Genomic DNA, 24,087 nt, shown 5'->3' with positions numbered 1-24,087 from the left:
ATGTAATTACTTCCCTTTTTGCTTATGATTTGCATTTCCACCATTTAATGTGCAATTTATTTGTTCTTTCTACAGTTGACCAGGGGAAAAATAACAGTAAAACAAGAATGTAATACAGTCACATAAGTAAATAATAAAAGCAAGATTCATGGAAATTTGATAAATTTCATTTGATTCCTTTTTATTTACATCAGTGTGTGTAGGCACATAATATTTACAGCCGGTTGAATTACATAAGTGCATTACCCATTATTGTACAGTTTAGATCCAAACAGTGAATATACTTTGTTACACCATTAAGACTCTTAGGTTAGACTCAGAGTTACAGAAAACTTTAGTGATAGGGGAAAGTCTTGAACACAAGCATGACACATGCACATTTTGTGTGTTATACAACAAGACACACTGGTGTAAAAAAAGAAGTGATCATTCTCTTACTACAAGAAAAATGTAATATTTGTTTTGACCTCTAAAAATTAATGTTATAAAAAATGTTATGACATTTATGACAAATTTATTGACGATAAGCTTTTATTAACAAATTTGTGCTGTGAAGATCGTTACTAAAAAAAACATGGAAATGTCCAATGTAACCATAAAAGGTCTAAAATAGCTACAGATGATTTGGGCAAATTATTCTTAAACTGCAGCCAAAACTGCATGAGTTTAAACATTACATTTAATATACAAAACCAACAGCTAATTCCCACATTTTAAAACTATGTAAAAAGTAACTACACTGATACAAGCAATACAATACTATATTTGGATTATGTTTCAATGCAACTATTATGGTGTCTCCAGATGCTTTTTCAGAGAACACTGAGGTAAAACAGTATGTCGATCAGCTCCACACACTGTCAACCAATATTAAAGCACTGTGGCGTCTTCAAATGAGTCGATCCATCTGTTGAAAAAAAAAAAAAGAAGAAGTATGTATTATTTGTATTATCATTGCCGTCACTTTATGCAACAATAAGTAGCACTCTTCTTTGTACCTTACCTCTGTGCTGTTTGGAGGTCGTCGGCCTTATAAATGTAGTGAAGTGTGTTTTTGTGGTAAAGCTTAAACTGTAACTTCTGTGATGAATCAACTTTCAACATAAACCCCAACAGGGGCTGACTCTCTAAGGCTGCAACATCCTGCAGAAAGACACAATACAAGACTGTTGTTAAATGAACATGAAACCAATCCTGCTTGGTTAAATTATAACATGACACTGGGCTTTCATTGGTGTAAGAAGGAGATCTTACCTCACTTGCAGCGTATGTATACAGGACCTTGTCTTTGATAACAAACCACAGTCTCTTCCCCTGCTTCTTATTGCTCTTTGACCTCTGCAGATACCCACTCATGGAGGAGTTATCTGTGCTTGCCGTAACCTGGAAAAATAAAACATTTGATGAGATATCAGATCATTATCACCAACAGTGCAGCTTGATCACGGTAAAACAATCAGCACCTCTTTAAGTGCTTTAGGAATCTTCTTGTGCTTCCTGCTGAAAGCAAAGGTTGCTCTGCTTCCAGGGGATACAGCTGCTGAGCGGGCTCGTTCACCTGATGCACACAGATGTGGAACATGCAGTTGTTTAATTTTATAGTGTTTCTCAGATGGGGTGCTAGTGCCCCTAGGGGTGCTTTGGAGTAGTGCCGGGGGTTTGAGAGAAAAACATGTTTTTATAAAAACAAAAAAATTCCCTATATATATATATATATATATATATATATATATATATATATATATATATATATATATATATATATATATATATATATATATATATATATATATATATAGATAGATAGATAGATAGATAGATAGATAGATAGATAGATAGATAGATAGATAGATAGATAGTATAATAATCTCAATGATTTTTTTTTAAATAGTATAATTATCTCAATGAAAAAGAGATAAACCAAATAAGAGACTTACTTTTCTGTAGCTGAAGAACAGGAAAACACTGGTCACACACTCGTGCTAACTGGTTCTTTAGGTATTCAAGACAGCATTTGTTGGAGGAACATGATTGGCACACCACCTGATGGGATGATAAAGCATTGAATGTGTTTCTTTCTTCCTTCCTTATTTTATAACATGTGCAGTTGTGTAAGCCATCTTTATTTGCAAATCTTGTTTTTGATGAGAGAGACTTTTTCTTTCTTACCTTTCCACATGCACGACAATGATGGCGCCTCCATGTCATGGTGAACTCACAGGTGCAGATCATACACATGGTGGTCCGTGGGTCAGGGATCCATATCGGGGCTTTGGATCCCAAAGGAGCACCATCACCACAGTCTCTCAGCCCTACCTGAAAATATGAAGGCGGTAACTCTCATCGCTCATATATACACTACAAAATAGACTTTGTATGAATTACTATAACAGATTACACACTGCAAACAGTAGACGTATGAGGTTCACTTGAAATTGTGTTTTTCTTTCTTTTCTTTTTTTACCTCTTCTGGAGGTTTGCCAGATATAAAGCTGATCTTCTTCTTAGTGTAGTCACTGATCGCTGTGGAGATGGCCTCAAGCCATTCATCTCGCTCTGAGGCCGAACTGCAGAGAGAAAACAGTGTGTTACTACACACCTACATAGTATCTACAGACCTATGCACTGTGTGCAAAACGGTTATGAAACACATTTTCTACCAAGAGAATGTATTTTGTTCCTGATCATTACCTCGCTGAGAGAATGAAGGAGCGCTCCACGCTCTCAATGTTCAGCTCATTCTGGTAGGCCTCCTGGCTTGGTTTGCTCACCTGCAATTATTTCATTTAGTGTATATATACACACACACATATACATATATACACACACACATATACATATACACACACACTATATATGAAAAGATGAATAGTGCGAAGGAATAAAGAGTGAAGTTCTCGCCTTCATCCCAGCCAGAGAAAACAGGTTGTTGAACTTGTACTGGTTCGACTGGACAGGAGTGGTGTACAGCAATGTGTCGTTAAACTAAAGAAGACATGACAAAAAACATCATTTACCTCTTGCTATTTCTGTCATTTTAAATACACCACAGAGGAGCTCGGAAACACTGGTCAACACAAATTGATTTAAATGCGTTCGGCTCCACGAGGCTCCATAATGCTTTTATACGAGAAGTTAGCAGGTTTGACGTCATATGATCAAAGGGCACAATCTCGTTTGAGCCCTAATCTCAGGACAGTCAAATAGTCTCTGATCTAAATTCCCTCAGGAGCTTTACAGCAGCTTAAAAGGAAAATAAATACTATAATGTATGAATATAAATAACGCCTCACTTAGAAAAAAAAAAACAGCTTCACAGGACACACTTTTTAGACTAAAAGGTAAAAATGTGAGCAGTAGATTGACTTCTTGCAGTACTACCATGATAATGTGTACAAATGAAATTAGAGGAGGAAGAGATGTGTTTTTTTACTGTACCAGGAAGAACGTCCGAGGCTGCATGCCCTTCCTTGACAGCTTCTTCAGGGTGCCCTCTTTCAGGAAGATCTGGAGCATAACAATGTCACAAGATCACATGAAGTCATGACGGTTATTTTTGGACTCAAGCTGAAAAATGTCGGTGTTAAAATGGAGCACTATATCAGGTTTAAAAAAAGCATGCCGTTTTGCTAATGATAGTAAAATGATAGTAATTACTAGATGAAGCCCTACTTTTTATGGCTTAAAATGTAATAATTGATAATATATACATATGTAAACATGTATTACACAACTGTCATTCATTCATTCATTCATACATACATTTTATCAATTAGTGAAATCAATGAGTTTTGAGTTAATTTTTAACCTTGAGGTGAGACTTTTCTGTAAACTGCTACTTTCAAATTCAAGCCTGAACTCCAATTCTTATCTTTTAAGCCAAAATAAACTAGAAGTACTTCAAGTAGAAGAAAAAATAGAAATTTAAATATTAAACACATGTTCTATTTCATGGCAACTGGGCAAACTCCATCTGCTGAGGAAGATCATGTGCTACTAAATGGGCCTCAAAGTGCGTTCTCAACTTTCTTTATCTTGTATGAAAACAACGTGTGAATATTTATGGATGAGGGCTTTGGGAATCCATGTAAATGAGACAAGTTAAACAAATTAACATATTTTATTAATGTTACAAAATAATGAAGGTTTATATACAAATGGTTTATCTATATATTTAAAAAGAGCAACACACACAAACAAAAATATCTTTATGGCCTTACCCGTCCAGGTTGGACTATCTCATGGTGGCCGTTAAGGCTGCACTGCACCTGGATCAGCTTCTGGAAATTATCCTGTGAGACACAAAGTGGACGTCAGTAACCCGTATGGAGCATTGTATCTCCACATAATTAAACATGACTGATTTATTTTTGGTTCTCACCCCTTGTTTCATGGTGTCGTTGGCATGATTGGCCACCTCTTTCATGATCTCAAGAGCAGCTGAGTGGATAGAAATTTGAAAAGGTGTACATCACATACATGACATACATGCATGACCATGCGGTTCAGTTAACAGTATACAGATGTTCAAAGACCGTTGGTTTACCTTGTGTGTCCTTGAAATCAAGTGAGTCTTCAGACAGGTTTTTTAGATAGTCTGGAACACAATAAGAGAGGTTCAACCGTAGAAACTACTTTGTTCACTGGTTTACAAGTGCTCAGTGTTGTACAGCAAATTCCTGAAACGTAATCGGAGATTAAAATCCAGGATAAAAAAAAAGGTCTGCAGGTGCTCACGTAATACAATTATACAAGAGCGACGTGAGGAACATTCTTCACATTTTGCTCCCGAGGGAGCGACCCTCATCCATTAGACTCCTGAAACACTAAGCTCACTCATGTTAAAGCTTGTGTTATGTCACCTAATCTCATTTGGGCTGCACTTCAAAAATCTTATTTTACGGGGATTGAAGGAGCAAATTCCAAGCAATTTTCGTTTATCTGGACACCAGAGGGCAGCAGGATGCCAATAATGAGACATTACAGGCTGGTCTGACATGCAACGTTGAGGAGTCCACAACTACACAATGAAGGGATTTGGGAATGAAATAAAGCTCGACTTTGACGAACACATAGTGAATGAACGTAAAGAGCGATTAATGTTCGGAAAATGCAGATGTACCTGTGAGCAACAGCCGATACTGAGGAATCCTCTGGACAGGTTTCAGTAGGTAATGCTTCAGAGCCAAATTAGCACAGCGCGGACTAGCCTGAGACGAAAAAAAAAGACACATATTATAGATAACACAAGTTTCAGGAACAACCTCACATACACAAGCATTAACAATGAAACCTCAGTGACCCAACAGACACGCCCCTTAGACGGGTAAAACCGGCCAAGCGAGCCTCGTTACCTCAAATTCCCGGACCACTGCGCCAAATGCCGGGTTCTTCTTGCTCTGCTCTTCCAGTAGAGCCACATTTTTGTCAAACTCACGGATGTATGTGGAGTACATCTTCAGATAGGGCCCTTTCTTCAGGAAAATGTCTGCTAGCTGTGCATTCTCATCCCTTATAGGCATAGAATAAAAGGGGAATGAGATGGGACACTTCATGAATGCATAAGATGTCTTCCTGTAGTAATAATAATAAATGTACACATATACAGTATATAAACTGGGGGGTGGACAATATGCAGCAAATAAAATATGTCTAGTAAGTTCAGAAAATTAAGTCATTTTACTCTAATGCAGCCTTTTAACCCCATATTACAATATTCCAATATCAAAGACGATATCTAGTTAAAGACATAGATATCGTTATAATTAAATATATAATGCCATATAATGGCAGTAATGTTAAGATTCCTCTTAAATGGAACTATGTCGACCAGCCCTAGACCAAAACACATTTACGTGACAGGTGTTTTCATACACCTTTGGCCATATCTTGTAGCTGTATGCGTTGCTCAGGTGTTTTTCAGGATTCTGTTGTACCATTTGGCTACTCTCTGCTTCAGCTCTTTCAGCAGGTCTTGGTTGAGTTCATAGAGCTGCGGGAGGTAGTACAGAATCTGATTGAGAAGACGCTCCTCGATCACGGGCTTCCCACTCTGACGAGACACTGTGGACGCGGCGTCACGGAAGTCCTGTGGATCAAATGGAGTCAGACAGACCAAGAATCAGATGGTCAAATACAAAAGGCACACAGGGGGAAACCCCAGAGGTGAATCTCACTGAAGTACTTTAGAAGAAACATAAAGAGCTGATACAACAACTGTCTGCGCTGTAGATCATGTGATATGCTCCCATGAAACACTATAAACCAGATAAGCTCCAGAAACCTTCAATGTAAAAGATAAAGAGTACTGACCCGTGACCTACACATTTACCTGAATCGCATTTATCATTTTTGAATTTCCAGTATTTCATGAATCCAAACCAAAAAGGAGAACAAGAGAGCCTGAGGGTGACGTCTCTGCTTCCTTTTTCTGATGATGTGGAGGTTTTTTGTTTGGTGGTGGTTTATGAGGACACATGGCAAATAAAACTACTTGCAGACTGAGCACCCAGTAGAGAGCTGCTGTGGTTAACGTGTGATCTGACAGCGAAGGAGATGCGTCATGTGGAAAAAGATTTGGCAAGGAATTAGAACAAAATCTGGATGATTCACAAGATAAGAATAGATTACAACTTAGATGTGACTGAATCAGCAGTAAGTGAATATGTGTGTTTTATAATATTTAATTAGACAACAAGAGGGAGGCAAAGAAGCTGTGGTTTTTACTTCAAAAAGGTTACACACTTCTATGTCAATTGAAGTTATTCTCCAAACTTAGTTTGTGAAGCCCTTTGAAAGCTGGTCATTCATTTTAATTAAGTTCAAAATCAAGCCGTTTCTTATCTTTCTGTTCCCATAGAGGACAGTACACAGAGCCCTGCAGTTCCTTTGTTACTGCTGAGCTTCTAACTCCGATAAAAAAAATTAAAACAAACACACAACACATTTGCATGTGTTGTGATCATCAATCAGCGTGCCTAGCACGGATGGAGAATGAACAAATACCAAGTCACCTATACATTCTTTTGAACTTGCTATGACTGATGCTCATGACTGGACTCCATTCCTCTACAGTCTGCAGAAACCAAAACATTTCCTGTCTGCGCTGTGCAGTGAGGAGTCAAGGTTTGTGACTCAGCCCCACAACAATCTTGTTGTTTCAAAACCTTTGTCTTTCTAAACATCCTTTTTTTGTGAAATAAAATGAGAAAATACCATGAAGGACTTTGAGGTAAACCAACACTGAACACAAGCACATAGGTTAAATTAGGTGAAATACAATGTTTTAAAGATTTGTTTTGAAAATGACCATCTCTGATTTATTTAAATCATTTACATAATTAAATTAATGACTACTACATTTGTATATTCGATTATGTTTCCTAAATTCGACAAGGCACTTTGTTAACATGCCGCACCTTGCCTGTCATTTTAGTAGCGGTCAAAGGTTAGCAGATTGAAAGAATTAGGAGGGGATGTTTTTTATGTTGGCTATCAGTGTTCTTTCATTAAAGTGGGCCAAGTTATCCTGAAGACACTGTCTCTGCGGTGCAGCGTCACTCACACCCAATAGTTTTAATTCAGAAACTACAATCATATAGTTAACGCTAAGAGTAGCCAGGGTTACATTTGGTTGCATGTCGGCCCTCTAGGTATTAAATATGTCTAATACGTCAGTTGCTACAATGCAACTTGTGCTGGTTCCTCTTTAGGCTCGTCTGCGCTTGATATACAGTCCTTCATTCAGGGCTAACACGAGCCACTATTGTGGCTGTGTTTAGCTGTAATGAAATTGCGTAAAAGATCAAACATTTTAATAAACTCCCTTTGTTTGTTATTTGTCTGAGAGAGTGTGGTTGTGGTCCTTCATTCATTTAGTTACATTACATGCAAAGCAACTTTGTTGCACAGTGGAGGGTTTCTGTTGTAAGATTACAAGAGAGCAATAGTTCAAAGTTGCTTGGAGTTAAACGGATCCGACAATACAAACACTTATATTCTTAACCAGACTTTTGAGGGCAGTACAGCACAGACACCTGGTCATCATATAATTCCGTTGGCTGAATCGGTTACAAATTAAATATCTGACAACATCTCGAGGAGGTAACATGAAAAACACTGAAGTCCAGAAGTGTATGGTGTTAGCGTCAGATCCCACTATTATCAAAAAAGCCGGGGGGAACCGCAAGTAATGTGAGCTGTGCGGTCGAGACTGAAGGGAGTGAGGTCTTATCCTGCATGGGGTGTGCCCCGTGGCCAGCATAATCAAACGCATATGGAGAATGTGAGCTCACACTGTAGACTAGCGAAAGATAAAACATAAAGAGAGTCAAAGTAAAACGTTTTTTAACACTATGACGTGTGGCTCACTTCATGCGTTTAGATAACGTTGGTAGATTTGTATAAAAAACCCATTTGATATTATCATTTGTTCAATATTAATGGTGTTTTTTTTCCCCACTTGGGAAGTTTAAAATATCTTTTGATGTATAATTTTAGTAAAGACAGAATTTTCCTCCAACTTCACAGGTTGATGTGTGTTACAACTTACGACATTAAGCAGCTTCAGGACATCAACAAACCTAAAAAAAAACAAAAAAACACAGAAGGTGAAAGTTAAGTTATGATTGATTATAATTATCCAGGAAGCAAAGAGACGCTTCCACCTAAGACAAAGAAACTCAATTATCTAGTGGTGGCTGATTATTTTGTATTATTTGCCAAGATTTTGAGCTACACGTGAATAGTGTTGAATCGGTGGTGCTCATAACATTAATACAACTCTACCCATTGATTAAACTGGGGTGGAGGCCGAAAACCTCAAAACCTGGGCACTTAAAAACCAAACAATCCTGGTGGCTCACCTGTTAATGTTAGCGATCAAATCATAATTTGAGTTCACCTACACTTAAAGAAAAACAAATTAAGACTCTTACACACTCTCAGAGCTCATAATTTCTGTGGCGATGTGGTGAATCTTGCTCTTCTTCTGTGCACTCTGCGTCGAACAAAAAAGGTGCAAAAAACACAGACTTAGAATTACAATGCAATATAATAAAACCACGGTGTCGTTCAGGGCAAAACTACTCACAGCAGATACCCGCTGTGCACCATAATATTGCGTATAAGATTGCAGGAAGTATTTCTGAGCACCTCCAGGGACTGAATTCATAGACCTGTCGGCTTCTCACCGGACTCTCCTCTGTCTGCTCAGGGTCTCCTTTACTCGAGGTGGAGCTGTTGTCATCCTCTGAGGTGTTGTTCAAGAGCTCCTCATCCGACGGGCCATTATCCAGGGGGGTCACCTCTTCATCAACGGAGCTTCTGTCAACATGGGCGGGATGTTAGGGTCACAGAAGAATAGAAGCAGACGCCAGAGCATGAAGCAAACACACTAAAAGGTGTGTTTTGGACAGTAAGAAGTCGCCACGGGCCTTTATTTAAAAAAAAAAACCCTGAAGGCAGCACATGATGACCACATCATTCACGTGCCAGCATGATGAGCACAAAAAAAAAGCACAAGGAAGAGAGTGTGTGCTATATATAGAAGAGGAAGAAAGATATGAGGCTTGTAAGAAAAAACACCTTGGTCAGCATGTAATCAGTCAGTCGAGTCAAACATTTCCTGATCTGATCAAGTGGGAGTCATAAAACAAAGGGCACACAGGAAAAAGGAACATTTGACACAACTGGAAAAAAAAAAGAAGAAACATTTCATGATAACCATCAACACGCTCGCATGATTCTAGACACGCACAGCTTTAAAATGACAACATTTGAACAGCGAACGGGGAGTTGCAGCAAAAAGAAACTACATATCTAAAATGCCACAATTCCCGAAGGGAGCGCTGCATCTGCAACAACGGCCCCTCCCTGAACAAAACTGCAGGGAAAGAAACAGGCCGAGGCTGAGCAGCAAACAAAATAAGCCGGACTCTGTGAGTCCTTCACACTGTGGTATGTTGGTCTCCGTTTGTGAGCTGCTCAACGTCTTTTTGACATGTGATTGTTGCACAGTTGGAGCTAAAGAGGGGCGAAACACTAAGCTGTGCAATGCCGAGCGCACAGTTACACAAACTGTAATCCGATTTCTTCCGACTGACTTCTGCTCACTGCTCATTCACGACCGAAATGGGAGTTCTCTGCATAAAGGGATAATTAGAGAAAAATACTACCAAGAATGTATAGATGCTAAGTTCAATTGAGCTAATTAAGCTAATTGAGCTAATTAAGCTTTTTGAGCTAATTCAGCTAATTGAGCGTTAGGCTCAGGATTGTGCATGTGGTGTGAGAATTGATTCACTTCAAAACATAGTTGCTCACCTTCCAAAGAGTTTTTATCGATCGGCACACTTTTCTACATCTGGTTTTGAGCATTTATAAATCTTCAGAAGTGTTTTTATTCATCAATCTCCCTGTTTTATAGAGAGCGTTTCTTTGATTAAAAAAATGCATTTCAATTTAAACCGTTGACAGCGAGCTCAGTGAATAATGCAAAGTAACATTGACGTGCTTTCTTAATATACTTTTTCATTGCTTTCAGCATCACAAATGGAACTCAATCAACTCCACTGTAATCAAGTGGAGGCAAGAATCCCAGGAACAGACCTCTGAGTCCATAATATGGTCCCTTCCCAACTTCCTACCTCCTTACTTCCAACACCCTTGCTCAGACCAGACCCATCATCATGCTCGTGTCTTCATTTTGATCTCAACTACACACCTCTAAAGTTTCGTTATGACTTTCTGCATTGTTGTGACACTCCCACATTGACACAATTGGTCCGCAGCCAGACATAAAAGTGCTCAAACCACACTTCTGTGGTAGTTTATATTAAAGTGTCTCACAGACAAGTTTGTGCCGTGATGACACACACACACACACACACACACACACACACACACACACACAACTGTCTGTGTCGCTAGAAAATACTGAAAATGTTCCTTACATTGTTTTATTTAAAGGCTGAGAGTATTTAGTTGCAAACTGCTTTTGAACAAACACAACTCTTGTCCTCTAGGTCAAAAGTTATGTTGTGTTTGAGTTGTCGCCGATAAAAATGCATGGCATGAAGATATTTTTAAAAATATGCGTGTCATTACACTTGTCAAACTCCCCTGACAGGAATCTGCTCCAAAGGACACAATGTGTCATGCTTCTCTGTGTCCTTCCCTTTTTACAAATGACACACAAACACTTGCTGCAATTAACTAGATATTTTACTGATGAATGTTTTCGTGAGGCCTACAGGGTTTAATGCACTCCTTTTAGAAAACAAGGTAAATCCCAGACGTGAGGACAAAGACGCATGAAACGAAAGCCACCACAATCTATACCTGTCATCGTCTGTTGGCGTCGGACATTGTTGCTGTGCAGTGGTTTTCTCAAAGGACATATATGGCTCCTGCTCCTCATAAATGCCCTCATCATCATACTGCCAGTTTGCGGGCTTTGAGATGGGGCTCCAAGGAGACGCAACGGCCCCTGCTCCTACAGGCACGTTCATGTAGTCTGGTATCTCCTCGTAGTGCGGCACGTTCTCGTAGTAAACATCTTGTTCTGTTCCAGAAGAGAACTCATCTCCGTCCACGCTTTGCTCTACTCCAATCAGCGGGCAGGAGAATTTACGCTGAGCCGCGGGATTGTTGTGGAGGTTCTGACACCCGTCTTGGTCCCTGTCCACGTTTTGTCCAACGTCGTTCGCGCCGCAGTCGGAGCTGTGGCCTCCTTTCGCTATCAGCTTGGGAAGCATCTTCACGGAGAGCTTCAAGTCCAGCAGTTTACGGAAAGAGATCCTCTTCTGTCCGTCGGCGCGAAGGACGTCGGCGCCAGAGAACGACTTGGCTTTCTGCTTGCTCAGGCTGGACCGAGTAGGCTTGTTGATTCCAGCCGTTAGGATTTTTTTGCTCGTTTTCTCGACCGGAGGCGAAGGCAGCTCCCTCATCACTCTGTCCTTCAAAACGCTGTCCTCTATGGGAAGGCCCTGACTTTTTTCATCCTCCCCTGGTGTACACTCTTCTTTCTCCTCAAAAGACTCCTTCCCCAGCACCTGTGCCATCGGGATGCTGTTTCTCTGGGGCTTCTTGGGAGCCACCTTGACAACCTCGTCCTCCGCTGCCACAGTGACGGCAGACGGCCGGCTCAGCTCCGGGTGATTGCGCGAACTGCCAGAAGCAGCACTTTGTGTGAAGTCACTGTAGACCGCCTCCTCGTCAAGCGTTCCTTCCTTCGCCGCCTCGTCGTCATCCTCCTTATCAACCGATACCTCCATCTCCTGGATGCTGCTGTCCCAACCCAGGTCTTCCTCCTCCACATCCTTCGGCGGGGTGTTGCGAGCAGAGGTCGCTGCTTTCTCAGGTGCAGACAGTAAAGGCTTCTTCCTGGGCGGAGGAGCTGGCTGGGCGGAGGCTTTTCTCGCAGACGGACATATAGGCAGCTTGTTTCCAACAAGTACACTGACAGGCAGTGATGAGTTACCTTTCCCCTCTGGTGACACCTTCACCTCTTTGACATTCATTTCCCTCCCTTCCTGGCTTACCATCTCTCCACCCTCCTCCTCCACCTTTTCCTGATGGGCCAGCACAGCGGTCCTGGCTTTCCGTGGCACAGGGACAGGGATGGGCTTCCTAGACGCTACTGGGACTGGTGTGGGCTGGGAGACACAAGATGTCTGCTCTGAGCCGAGAGTGTCTTCCTCTGGTTCGCGCCCAGGTGCACTCTGGGTTATTACGTTACCGTTTGCCTCATCGCTCCATGTTCTGTGAGGAAAGGACGGCCGAACAGTCACCTCAGGACTGCTGGTGTCGATGTCAGTGTTGAGAAGTGTATCTAAAGTAAACGATTCTTGGAGATGTTTATGATTTGTGAGGCGAGCGTTGGTGGACGCGTTCATCACTTTGCATTTAGCATTGTCTGTTTTCTCTCCTCTGTTGTCCGCAGTTCCTCGAGATGGAGGGGGAAGCCTTCCGTTCGCTGATGTGTTCCTGATGCACCTGCAGTGTTCCTGGCTACACAGACAAATAGGAATAATATAATCCCAATCTGGCTTTTTGTTCTCTTGCTGTATTCCATTTTGGGAGTTGATAAGGCCGTTGATGTGTGGGGTTTCTGTTGCAGATGTTTGGAGCAGGCTCTTTAAAGAGAGCGGTTTGGATCCTACAGCAGAGGTGACTTTGGTGAGGCATGGTTTGGGGGCCAGTACCGGTTTGACCTTCCTCGGTGTGCCAGGGGACGGAAGTGCGACGGGGTCTCTTCGAGGGGTTGAGGGAGACGGCCTCTGTGGCTGGGCCAGCTTTGGTTTCGGGGCCAACGGTGGCTTTTGCATCCCTGGGGACAGAAAAACAAGAGATATGCACTTAGGATTTGATGCAAAGTTTTCTCCCCTGAATGACAGCCTCTTGCTCGGAAACATATTCAAATCTGAAAGGCATCAAAAAGATTATGGCTCCAATGTGACACAATAAAAAGCTCATTCTGAATATCCAGATGGTGAATTTGATGCATTTCACTCGTCTGACAGATGTTGCCCTAATCACGGTTCACTCTTTAACTTTTCGGCCCTGACACACTGATCCTAACCTAGTGACAGCTTAGTGTAAAAATGCTGTAAAGTACTAAACTACCTCTCCGGGGGGTTCAAATATCACATGGCTTATATTTGCCACTCAAAACACACAACAGCACAGTAATCCGGCTCATGGTCAACAGACAGAGATGGAGGAGGAGGAGGAGGAGGAGGAGCAGATGGTACATGAAGAGTGGGAGAGAAATGGTGGAGGGGATGCAGGGACTGACAATGAGTCGTGCAACCAGGTACATCTGTCCTTAAAACTTTATGTGGTTGGCCAAACAATAACACTGACCTGCTGGCAGGAGGGGAAATGTTTGTTTGTTTTCCTTCCCTCAGCACATATTTTCTGATTTAACCAGCCACAGGTTTGACACCAAACACATCTACAAGTCCACGAGAACCCTCGTGATTTTTAAATTTGGGGATTTGGACATAGACAGGGACATGGCTGGGATGTGTCACAAGAACTGAGAATACTTTTCTAAAAATAAAATTAAAATCACATGTCTGACAGTCACGTACCTGTCCAATACATATATGCACATCCACACAGTCTGTCTTCTGGTGTGTGTTTTTTTAAATCTGGAATACTTTCATACATTTGATTCGCTGTATCAACTTCTACTTCACGGACTTTGCAATACGGATACAGATGTGATAAAGTAGCTTTAGCGAGACGCCCACGACTTCTGCTGCACTTCTTCTGCGTGTGTAACAATGTATCTGAATGTCCCGAAGAAATGAAATAACATAAATACACACACGGTTCTGTCGCCATTGCACTTCCTGTTTGTTTTAATAGATGACGGCGCGGTCACCAACAAATGTTTGAGCAGAGCAATCATCGAGTGTCCGTCACTTACCTGAGTTCATCATGGCTTCACTCTGTTTTGTCAATGCTCAACGATCAGCAACCATCGCGGGCGTCCGGATCCATCGCAAGCCGTCGATGCCAAATAAGTCATCTGCTTAAAATCGACATTTAGAGCAACACATGTCGATCCCGCGGCGCGCGGTCCATTCTCACCGCAGCCGCACCGACTGGCTGCCAGCGACACGAAGAGCTTCCTCTTTGTTTCTTTAAACAATCCACTAGGGGTCCTCGGGGGCCACAGGTTGCCAGATCGGTCAACAACAACAACAACAACAACAACAACAACAACAACAACACAAATGTTCGCGGCTGTAAAGTAAAACGTGCAACATGAGCTTTGAAGGATTGTTGTACACGCTCTCCTCCGTCCAATCAACAAGTCTACACAATTGCATAAGGACTTGCTGATCATTACGCAGTAGTTTCCTCCCACGCAGTTTCCACATACATCATCATCATCTTTGCTAAAATTATCACCACTATTATTAAAGAACCGGACTTATGAGTGGGAGGCAGCTGCTGCTTCGTAAGCTATGTTTTATGTATAGCTGAGGAAGTAAAGCCATTGTGCTGCTGCATTGTGCTTTCATTATGCTGTTGCCATGTCAGAGGGTTCATTAATCGGTCATTCTTAGGAAAAAGCTCTGGGAGGGACGTGACTGGCAGCTTGTCAAGATCCTGAGACATAAGATATCTCTAAGAGTTGCCTGTTAAGCCTAAAAGTTAAAAATATAATTTGCATTGAACAGAAGAGACTCATCTGTGACTCCGAGTTGCATTGTAAGCAAAAACATTTGTAAAAGAAAATGTACAGTTTGATTGCACCATAAACTAAAAGCATGAACCCACAGTTGATGCAGTTTGGAGACTTTTTAATAACCACGAATGGGCCAATGTGGATATAATCCCGTCACCGCGGAGCATATTCAGTGTGTGTTTACAGGAACACGGCTGGGTGCTGGAGTCTTCTGTGGTTTGGTAAAAGAGTCTTTCGGCCCATGTGACACACCAGGAGGTTTATGGTGTTTTCTGTGCAGGAAGAAGACACCGGGCAGGTTATTCAATATTAGCACTGTGTTGGCTGTGAACAAGAATGCAAACACATCACATTACATGTCACGAATTTGCAGGCAGTTATACAAAATATGAATTCAGTCACAAACCTCTCATTGACCTTTTCCTCTTCCACTGGAGCAGTCAGTGCTGCTTTTAGTGCTGCATCTTGTGACTCGTGTGCATCCGTGGCTGCAGGTGTGTTAACTGTATCGCTGCAAAAAATAACAGAAAACTAGAAACACTTGCGGTGGAAAGTAAAACATACAATTTTAAGATACTTGTGCTTCACTTGAGTATTGAATATTTTAGGGTATTTCATATTTTACTAACAGAACTTGTGGACTTTGTTGGACCAGCTATACTTTATGTTAAGCTACCCAAAAGTACATAAAGCAGATATAATTAGCTTCACATCAACCAACTACAAAATTGAAGTATCACTTGCATATTTATACGAAATTATTACTGATCCAATGATATCAAACTCACAGGGGCCATTCTGCCAAATGAGTACTTTTACTTTAGATAATTGAAGAACATTTTGTTCCTAATACATTCATACTTTTACATTTTTAAAGATTCAAATGCTTTTCCTTAATGGAGTCATTAACAGTATGGTGCCGCTACTTCTTCCACCTCCGATGAACATAATTCAGGAAATCAAATTGTTAATTACTTAAATGTTTTTTAATGAAATGATTCACCCTGAACACGCTTTAAATTTCACAATAATCACTGACAACTGTTTTAAGTTAAATCCTGTCGCCTTGACACTGCATTACGGCTATGATTCAGGTTCCAGTACATCAGATTCCCATTTAGTAGTACCTGATCTTGTAGTCTGAAGAGAGGCTTAAACCTGATCTGTAGTCTGCTCTGATTTGGGAGATTTGCTTCTGAAGGTCCCTGATGGAGCAGCTGTGTCCACTGAATGTGTGGCCCACAAACAGCAGCTTCCCTCTGATGTACATCTATCGCAAGAACACAGAGAATTCACTTTAGATGTGTGGAAATGGAGATCAGTCATGTGGATATGTGGCTATTTCACAACAGAGGGTCCTTACAGTGTGTGTATACGATGTCTGTTTGATTAATAGACTAATGGAGACATTTTCATCTTACAGAAAAAAATCAGTGGAGCATCTGTCTGGACTTTGCATTTCGTAATTACGAAACCCTCACTGCTTCGCCTACAGTCATTTTATAATAAATGTCCTGTTTCTTGGAAAAGACAGCACCTTACCACAGGGTCAGCCCATCCCTTCCACATTATCTCCTCTGCTTAAGGCAAGTACTGCTGCTGCCACCCAGTGGCAACCATGAAGTCCTGCACCGAGCAGAGCCTGCAGCCTGTACTCAGGCCTGCAGCGGCTTTACTGACCAGGGCCATTCCAGGAGCAGCGCTGTGCCGCCGCCGCAGCAGCACGTTGTTGTCCCCTTCACAGCTGGGCCTCCCGGAGGACATCTCATACCTCACCAGGCGAAAAGAATCCATCTGGCACTAGATTGTAAAGAAACTTGTTACGAAGTTTGCAGAAAAATACATTCTCTGAAATATCCTGCGGACTGTAGTTTGTCTTTCACTGACCCGTTGTTTTGTAGTCTGAGCAAAGCTGTATATATCTTAAGTACACGTTTAGCGTACTTGCTGATGATGTAATCTGGATGTTATTTTACCGCCAGTGATACAATGAACAAATGATGCAGCAATTGAAATCAGAGACTGTAATGATGCGTGGTGTGCATACACTATATAACAGGTGATCAAAATAAAAATGGCCACATATTGTGTTTTTAATATTTTGTCAACGCCCTGTTTGTAAGACACGTTCACACCTGAGTGCACGGCATGGTTCTGTGCTTGTTCATCCTCCTGTAAAGCTTCTCCAGGACGTCCTGTTTGCACAGCGCAGGGGCGTTGACGTGTCGGAGAAGCGCAGTCGTGCACACCACCAGGATCTGTTGACTGTGCGGCGGCTGGCCCACCACGAAGGCATCGTACTCCAGGTCCGTGACCACTGGCATCAGTGCAACGCTGCAGCAGCACCGCCTGTGCCCCCCCTCCCCCAACAGGGCAGCTCTTAACAGAGCAGGGCACACTGTGAGGCGGGTGGACGGAGGGAACGCCGGGGGGGGCGGACTGCGGGCGACGGCAGGGGGCTGCAAATCTTCACTGCTTGGAATAATCACTGACCTGCCAGGGTGTGAGAGGGGGATGATAGTGAAGCATCGTAAATATACTCTTGCTCTTCTAAACTGCAGTAAATAACACTTGAATCTGTTTCTGTGCCCGTCAGTCATACAAGTGGGTCTTACTCGAGTGGGAAGTTGCCATGAATTCGAACGGGTCCTATCCATGTGACACAGGGCTCCTCCTTTGTTTGCTTTTTTGGTGTCCTAGCAACATAGATGTAAAGACAGTGAAATGTTATACATTGCATAGTACATCTGGGCAATGTCTAGCAGAGCTGTAGCACTTGAAACTGATCAATAAACAATGTGTTTATCTGACTACTAAAACAATTACTGGCTTCTGTTTAAGTAGGTAGGTAGGCAGGTAGGTAGGTAGGTAGGTAGGTAGGTAGGTAGGTAGGTAGGTAGGTAGGTGGGTAGGTAGGTAGGTAGAAAGGTATTAGGCAGGATGGTAGGCAGGTAGGTAGATATGTAGGTAGTTAGTTAGTTAGGCAGGATGGTAGGCAGGTAGGTAAGTAGGCAGGCAGGTAGGTAGGTGAAGACACCTTGGCAGTTGGGCAGAGGAGGCCAGAGGTTTTTTCTCTGGTGCTGACAGATAGCTGTGTTGCTCCAGTAACTTAGTCCCGCCCTCTCCAACCTGGACTGGTTGAGCATCTGCCTGCTCAGGTGGGTTCAGAGAGGGCAGAGCAGCTGCCTGTACCTCTCTCCTCAGCCTGGTCCTCCGTGGGGCATCTGACATCCGCTCCATGTCAGGACACTTGATACCTGAAGGAGAGGAAGAGGTCATTCAGAAATGCACGCAGACACCGAGTGACACAAGTGACCGTGAACAAGATCCTGACAGAACTATTCAATAATGTTGAGTTTGCAGGGTGAGGTGATACTGTAACTTTTGTTGCTTCAATGAATCACTCTGAAACAACCTTTCTGGGTCAAATTGGCTCAAAGTAACTTTTTTTTTTGTCTGAATGGTACACTTTTAATACCTCAAAATGTTCAGTACATCCCAGCTGGGAAGCGTGAACACACAAAGCACATTTCAGAAAAGCTGGAATTCAATTTATTTCAGACGGTCGTGTGAACGTACCGACGGCAACGTGGTAATAATCCATCCAGCCGTCCAGGATGTTTCGGGCTCTCTGCTGAAGCCTCCTCAGATCCCTGCTAACATGGCCTCTTTTTCTCCACTGTGCTAATGACACCTTCAGCCCCTCCACCTCTTGAACCATCTTGAGGACGGACAGGGAGCACACACACACACACACATGCCATCCATCATTAGTGCATGGTAGATTATGTGATATAGAACAACAAAAGGCATTTCATGAGCTGTTTTATACAAAGGGACTCAGTGAAGACCTCTTCAAATGTATTGTTGGGACATATTTTTTAGCCTGGGCTGTTGTTTTGAGATTCGGTATTGAGTCCATAAATGTACATCATGCTTTCATGTGGTGATAAGACAGTATCTTACGGGTGTTGGGAGAAGGTCTGGCTTCCTCAACAGCAGGAGGTCTTGACCAGAATCAGAGGTAGACGTTGATTCAGTCTGCAAACACGTCAATTCAGAGTCGACATTCAATCATTATTTGCATGGTAGGTTATATGAAATGTAGATAAATAAAAGGCATTTCGAGAGCTGTTTTATACAAATTATAGAGTCCATAAATATATATATCAAGCCTTCCACCTACGGGTGTTGAGAACAGGTTCATTCTGCTCCCTGGGATCCCAGCGTAGGGGTCTGTCTTCAGAATCAAATGAGAATCAGAATCAGAACCATTTATTTGCCAGGTATGTTGCACATACGATGAGTTAGTCTCAGTGGGTGGTGCATACATTAGACAAACAACAACAACAATCAGCACAGTAAAACATATATGAACATATTCCTCACCAGCAAGGGGTCTTGACCAGAATCAGAAGTAGACGTTGATTCAGTCTGCAAACACGTCAATTCAGAGTAGACGTTCAATCATTACTTGCATGGTAAATTATATGAAATATAGATAAATAAAAGGCATTTCTAGAGCTGTTTTATACAAAGTGTTGAGTCCACAAATATAGATCAAGCCTTCCACCTACAGGTGTTGTGAACAGGTTTGTTCTGCTCCCTCGGATCACAGCAGGGCATGCTGTCTTCCTCACCAGCATGAGGTCATGAGCAGATTCAGAAGTCGACGTTCCTTCAGTCCGCAAACACACCTGTCAATTCCGAGTAGACGTTATAGATTTGAATTTGTTACCATCATTCGAATACTTTTTGTCCTCTTGTTTTATTTGGCCATCTCACCGTTTCCTCTGGTTGTTTAATGTTGGACAGAGCCAAAAGGGGAAGTTGAACGCGTTCGCTGTTACACCTGAAGCTGATCACGCCAGACGTGCCACTGAGCAGCTTCACAGAGATGACATCTGACAACTATAGGAGACAAAAACACATTCACAGATTTCTATAAAATGGAGACAATAAACAGCTATCAGTATGATCAGCACTCAGAAACTGTGACGAATTCATCCCGTGTTATCTAATCTCCACACTGTACCCTGTTATAAAACCCGTCTCGGCCCTGTCAGAGGCAGTTAGTGTTCGTTCGTCAATGGGTCATACCTCACATGCCCTGCTTTGTTTCCCCTAAATGTGACATTTCCCATATGCACATCTCACAATTATCTCACATGGCAGGTCCTCTCCAGACTATTACCCCCTTGTTTTACCCTTGTCACTAAATATATGTCTTGATTGGTGATTACCACCGCCCTGGTCTCTATATGTAACCTGTTACTGACTCTGTCTGTATATGGCTCAAAGAACATGGATTACTTTTACAACAGTAGGTATGTCATTGGTAGAAAAAGGTTGTGTTCGTCTCACTATAGCACTGTGGCTTCACCTGTATAATCTTCTCCCTCGGTGAGCGGTCAGTCTGCCAGCTCCATCCCTCAGTTATGTTCCCATGATGGTCACGTATGAATCCACCGGCCTGGTCCCACACTGCTGTAATGGCAGAGCTGCAGGGATATTTTACACATCATTAAAGCTGTCATCAGGGTTTCAATTACAGGGTGGGCTAAGGGGGTCTGAACCCTCTAATTAAGACTTTAATAAGACAATTATATCCCCTCCACCCCCCCACACACACCCTACTTGTAATTTAATGAACATAGTACAATATTCTTTTCCATTTTTAATGCCTAGAAGAATCATGTCATACAATTTCAGCCACCCCGAGAGTTGACCTCCACGGGGCAGACCTGAGTTGCTTTGGCATACTGCTGTGTGTTAAACAGGTTCATACATATCAACACTGAGCTCACCTGTGAGGATGTGTCACGGCCCCGTGCCCAGACGCTGTGACAGTCGCCAGAACAGCCGGACACTTGCTGTCGCTGAACATGTTGGTATAGAAGCCTCCACAGGGCAGGCCTGAGTGGCTCTGGCATACTGCAATGCAACCAGACGGGTAGCTGAGAGAGCAGAGTCAAAGGTCAAAAGGTCAGCTGCCGTGACACGCTATCCATGTGTCCTACGCTTCTGGGAGAACTTCTAGAATTAAAATATTTATGAATAAAAAGGACGCGAGTAGGGTACTATATGAACGAGGAGCCGTCTTCCATCCTGTAGTGTAGTTTCCTCCGTTCTGGATCCTGCTGCTTCACTTCTGGGATCCGGGGCATCCCATTGACTAAAGTGGCAGGTCGGCCTGTTCTCACTCTCCTGTCCTTCAGTTTGGTCTTCGCATCGCCGTAGTGACGCAGTATGAGGGACTTGCACAGGTCCTGTGCAGATGTTTGCAGTGTCCTATACGCGGAGATGAAATCAACTTTTATGCTTGAATAACTGATCTCTCATTTAGTATTCATGAAGAGTTACACGGCAAAATGAAGCATCTACAAGTTTCAATAGCAGATAGCCGAATGTAAAATTTAGTAGGGAAAACATTGTTCTCCAAACCTGGGAGATTCATTTAAATGTCTCATTAAAAATATAAGAGAGTCTACAAAGACATTATCATCCCTAGCTAAATCTGATCAGCTGATTGGATAGGAAATTGTGTAATGTAACCCCGGATTTGACAAATATGTTTAGACCAACTGCAGCAACGCACTCAGGACTTCTGGCCGCCTGGAGTCGCGCCAACACCCACTGACACAAACTGATCTGCTGAGGCTCGTCACAGGAGGGCCGCTTGAGCTGGAAGATCCAACCTGGACACACATCACATTCAGCTGAGGCCGCAGGGTAACCACAGACGCCGTGGCCACCATGCTTCTGCTCCATGTTTTACCTGGATTACTGCAGCTGTCGGAAGAAATAGAGAACCTGGCGGTGATGGAGCTTTGAGCTGTTGGGGAGTGAGAATAAGAAACAGTCAAATTATCATCTAAAGTCTAAAATTCACCTTTTTATTGAGTCTGTAGCGACAATATTGGCCATATATCAGTCACTAACAGTGGCATGGGACACTTAATAATGTAACTCAATAGCTCTGTAGCTGATTAACAGACAGCAGATTAACAGACAGCAGTACACCATACATTGTCCTGTCTGGTAAACTAATCCTCTCACTTCCACAACTTTGCAACTAAAGCCGTCCTCACGTTCAGTCTTCAAATGTCAGGAGAAATTACTTAATGGTTTTTCACTTTCATCACTCTCATTGTTATTATCTCCTTTACATTAATAACTAAAACTTATCTTATTCTTAATTTTAATTTTAATTTTTTTTTAATGCAAGTTGTAAAACATATTGTATACCTGTACTTATATTTGAACAACGCATTCCCTTTTACAACCTGATGCTTTATTAAAGTGGAAGAACCCGTAATTATTGACATATTTTTGATCAGCAGTCCTGATGACTTCTAAAGTGAGCACATAACTTTCTAACAAGCAAATCATACGATCATAAATCATCAAGTGTTCAGTGAATCAAGAGGCTCTTGATTTAGGGTCAGGTGTGTTGCAACACTTTCTCAGAAAGGTAAGAAGAAAAAGAAAGGTTATGTATAAGGGAGATGTGTCTTTTTTTGACACAATCTAGCAAAAGTTGTCCTCTTGAAGGCTTTCATAAATGAGTTGTAATTGTATTCAATACCAGTAACTAACACAACTTTACATTTAGTTTTGTTTCTTTCCCTAGTGGAAGTTGGTTACCATGAAAATGTGTCACCTCGATTCATTCACCTGTAGAAGGGAGTTTTCTCTTTTTCGTGTTCGAGCCGACGTGTGGTTTTCTCCCAGAGGGACCAGCATCCCCCACAACACGAGAGTCCCTCTCTCCTGCCTCCCTTTTGTCTTTGGCCGACACCTGACGCGATGCACCTTCCTCTTCATCCAACTTCCCGAAACCTCCGTCAGTCCACTCCAAACTCTTCAAGGGCATCGACCCCGGGGTCAGACCTCTCCGGGAGTAATTCAGGATGTTCACAATCCCGCGAGGGATGCGCCCAACCTTGGTCCACTTGTGTTGTGAAAGGAGTCGAGCCACTTCGTTTAATAGCTGAGGGGCTTCTCGCTTGTACGCAGCCAGCGGCTCGTTGTCCATTGTGTTGACTGCGGGGGTATCAGGTTCAACATCGCCACGTGTTTCCACCGACAGCCCCTGAGCGAGACCATCATCGGTGTTGTCCTTCTCTCGGTTACTATGAGGCGGGTGGGGGGGGGGAGACAAAAAAATATGAGAAACAAGTATGAGTCGCACGAGGAAAATGTAGAATGGTTTGGAGCGATGGAGGGAATTGAGTTACCTTTGTGTCGTGTCTTTCGACTTGGCTCCCAAAGCGAGGTTGCGTCGCGCCCGTTTGGTTCGATGTTTCTGTGTTGGCTGCAAAGAGATGCAGTTACAGGATTAATAGCGTGTTGTTTCGTTTAAACTAAAGTCAGTGGAAATGAATCATTAGACCACCTGGTCAAAGAAATACAAAGGGCCAGTTCTGACTTCTGACGTCATTTCCATGAAGACAAGCTTGAATCGCCTCCTGAGAGCCGCCACACGCAGAAAAACACGCCGTTAACTTGATGTCCTTGCAACAAAATACGCTTTCAAATCCACCCTTCACGGCTCTCTCCGCTCAGTGGCTGGTTGCTTGGATACACTCGTGTCCAAATACTCGCGACACCCACCAGCAGCGATCGACTCCGAGCATCAAACTACACGAACAACAAAAGAGTAATAAACAATAATGGATGCGGTGCTTTCTCGTGTGTGCACGCGGGAGAAGTGACACACAAGCCTGACTGAGGAGACGCAGTCCCATTTGCGCACAGTAACCTGAAACTATAGCGACGTTCAGACGAAGTGATGATACTATCAGGCAGTGCAGCTTTTCTTTTTTTTTTCTACATCAGGACCTGATGGTCACATAACTAAGCATCTCAGCCTCAACAGA

The 24,087-nt window shown here is 42.5% G+C and overlaps 2 protein-coding genes across 3 annotated transcripts; both read right to left on the bottom strand.

Annotated features, from left to right (window-relative positions):
• Window positions 1-185: 185 nt before the first annotated feature.
• On the bottom strand, window positions 186-14,637 carry LOC137804095 (FYVE, RhoGEF and PH domain-containing protein 6-like). The gene is made up of 21 exons (XM_068603081.1): window positions 14,438-14,637; window positions 11,341-13,330; window positions 9,192-9,324; window positions 8,937-8,998; window positions 8,552-8,582; window positions 5,937-6,088; window positions 5,355-5,511; window positions 5,123-5,210; window positions 4,547-4,597; window positions 4,382-4,440; window positions 4,221-4,292; window positions 3,439-3,507; window positions 2,902-2,985; window positions 2,692-2,771; window positions 2,465-2,567; window positions 2,170-2,316; window positions 1,938-2,043; window positions 1,464-1,558; window positions 1,255-1,383; window positions 1,004-1,143; window positions 186-907 (listed from the first exon to the last, which is right to left on the bottom strand). The coding sequence occupies exons 1-21, from the start codon at window positions 14,448-14,450 to the stop codon at window positions 871-873; spliced, it is 3,798 nt and encodes a 1,265-aa protein (XP_068459182.1). The 5' UTR covers window positions 14,451-14,637; the 3' UTR covers window positions 186-870.
• A 666-nt stretch (window positions 14,638-15,303) lies between these two features.
• LOC137803615 (uncharacterized protein C3orf20-like) lies at window positions 15,304-23,936 on the bottom strand. 2 transcript variants are annotated; one of them, XM_068602247.1, is made up of 21 exons: window positions 23,604-23,936; window positions 23,446-23,522; window positions 22,883-23,340; window positions 21,984-22,040; window positions 21,804-21,903; window positions 21,287-21,496; window positions 21,013-21,162; window positions 20,589-20,706; window positions 19,991-20,116; window positions 19,783-19,902; window positions 19,595-19,639; window positions 19,392-19,445; window positions 19,172-19,246; window positions 18,785-18,926; window positions 18,243-18,462; window positions 17,821-17,901; window positions 17,341-17,698; window positions 16,886-17,005; window positions 16,333-16,475; window positions 15,612-15,716; window positions 15,304-15,477 (listed from the first exon to the last, which is right to left on the bottom strand). In XM_068602247.1, the coding sequence occupies exons 1-21, from the start codon at window positions 23,652-23,654 to the stop codon at window positions 15,375-15,377; spliced, it is 2,913 nt and encodes a 970-aa protein (XP_068458348.1). In that variant the 5' UTR covers window positions 23,655-23,936; the 3' UTR covers window positions 15,304-15,374. The 2 variants fall into 2 exon arrangements, with proteins under 2 accessions (XP_068458348.1, XP_068458349.1); XM_068602248.1 differs by having other exon boundaries at window positions 23,637-23,936.
• Window positions 23,937-24,087: the final 151 nt, after the last annotated feature.

Source organism: Clinocottus analis, unplaced genomic scaffold, assembly GCF_023055335.1.
Source record: "Clinocottus analis isolate CAN_PGR_092001 unplaced genomic scaffold, fCliAna1.0.p SCAF_6, whole genome shotgun sequence".
Lineage (NCBI taxonomy): Eukaryota > Metazoa > Chordata > Actinopteri > Perciformes > Cottidae > Clinocottus > Clinocottus analis.
Note: the sequence above shows the minus strand (reverse complement) of the source record. Positions and strands in the feature narration are given on the sequence as shown.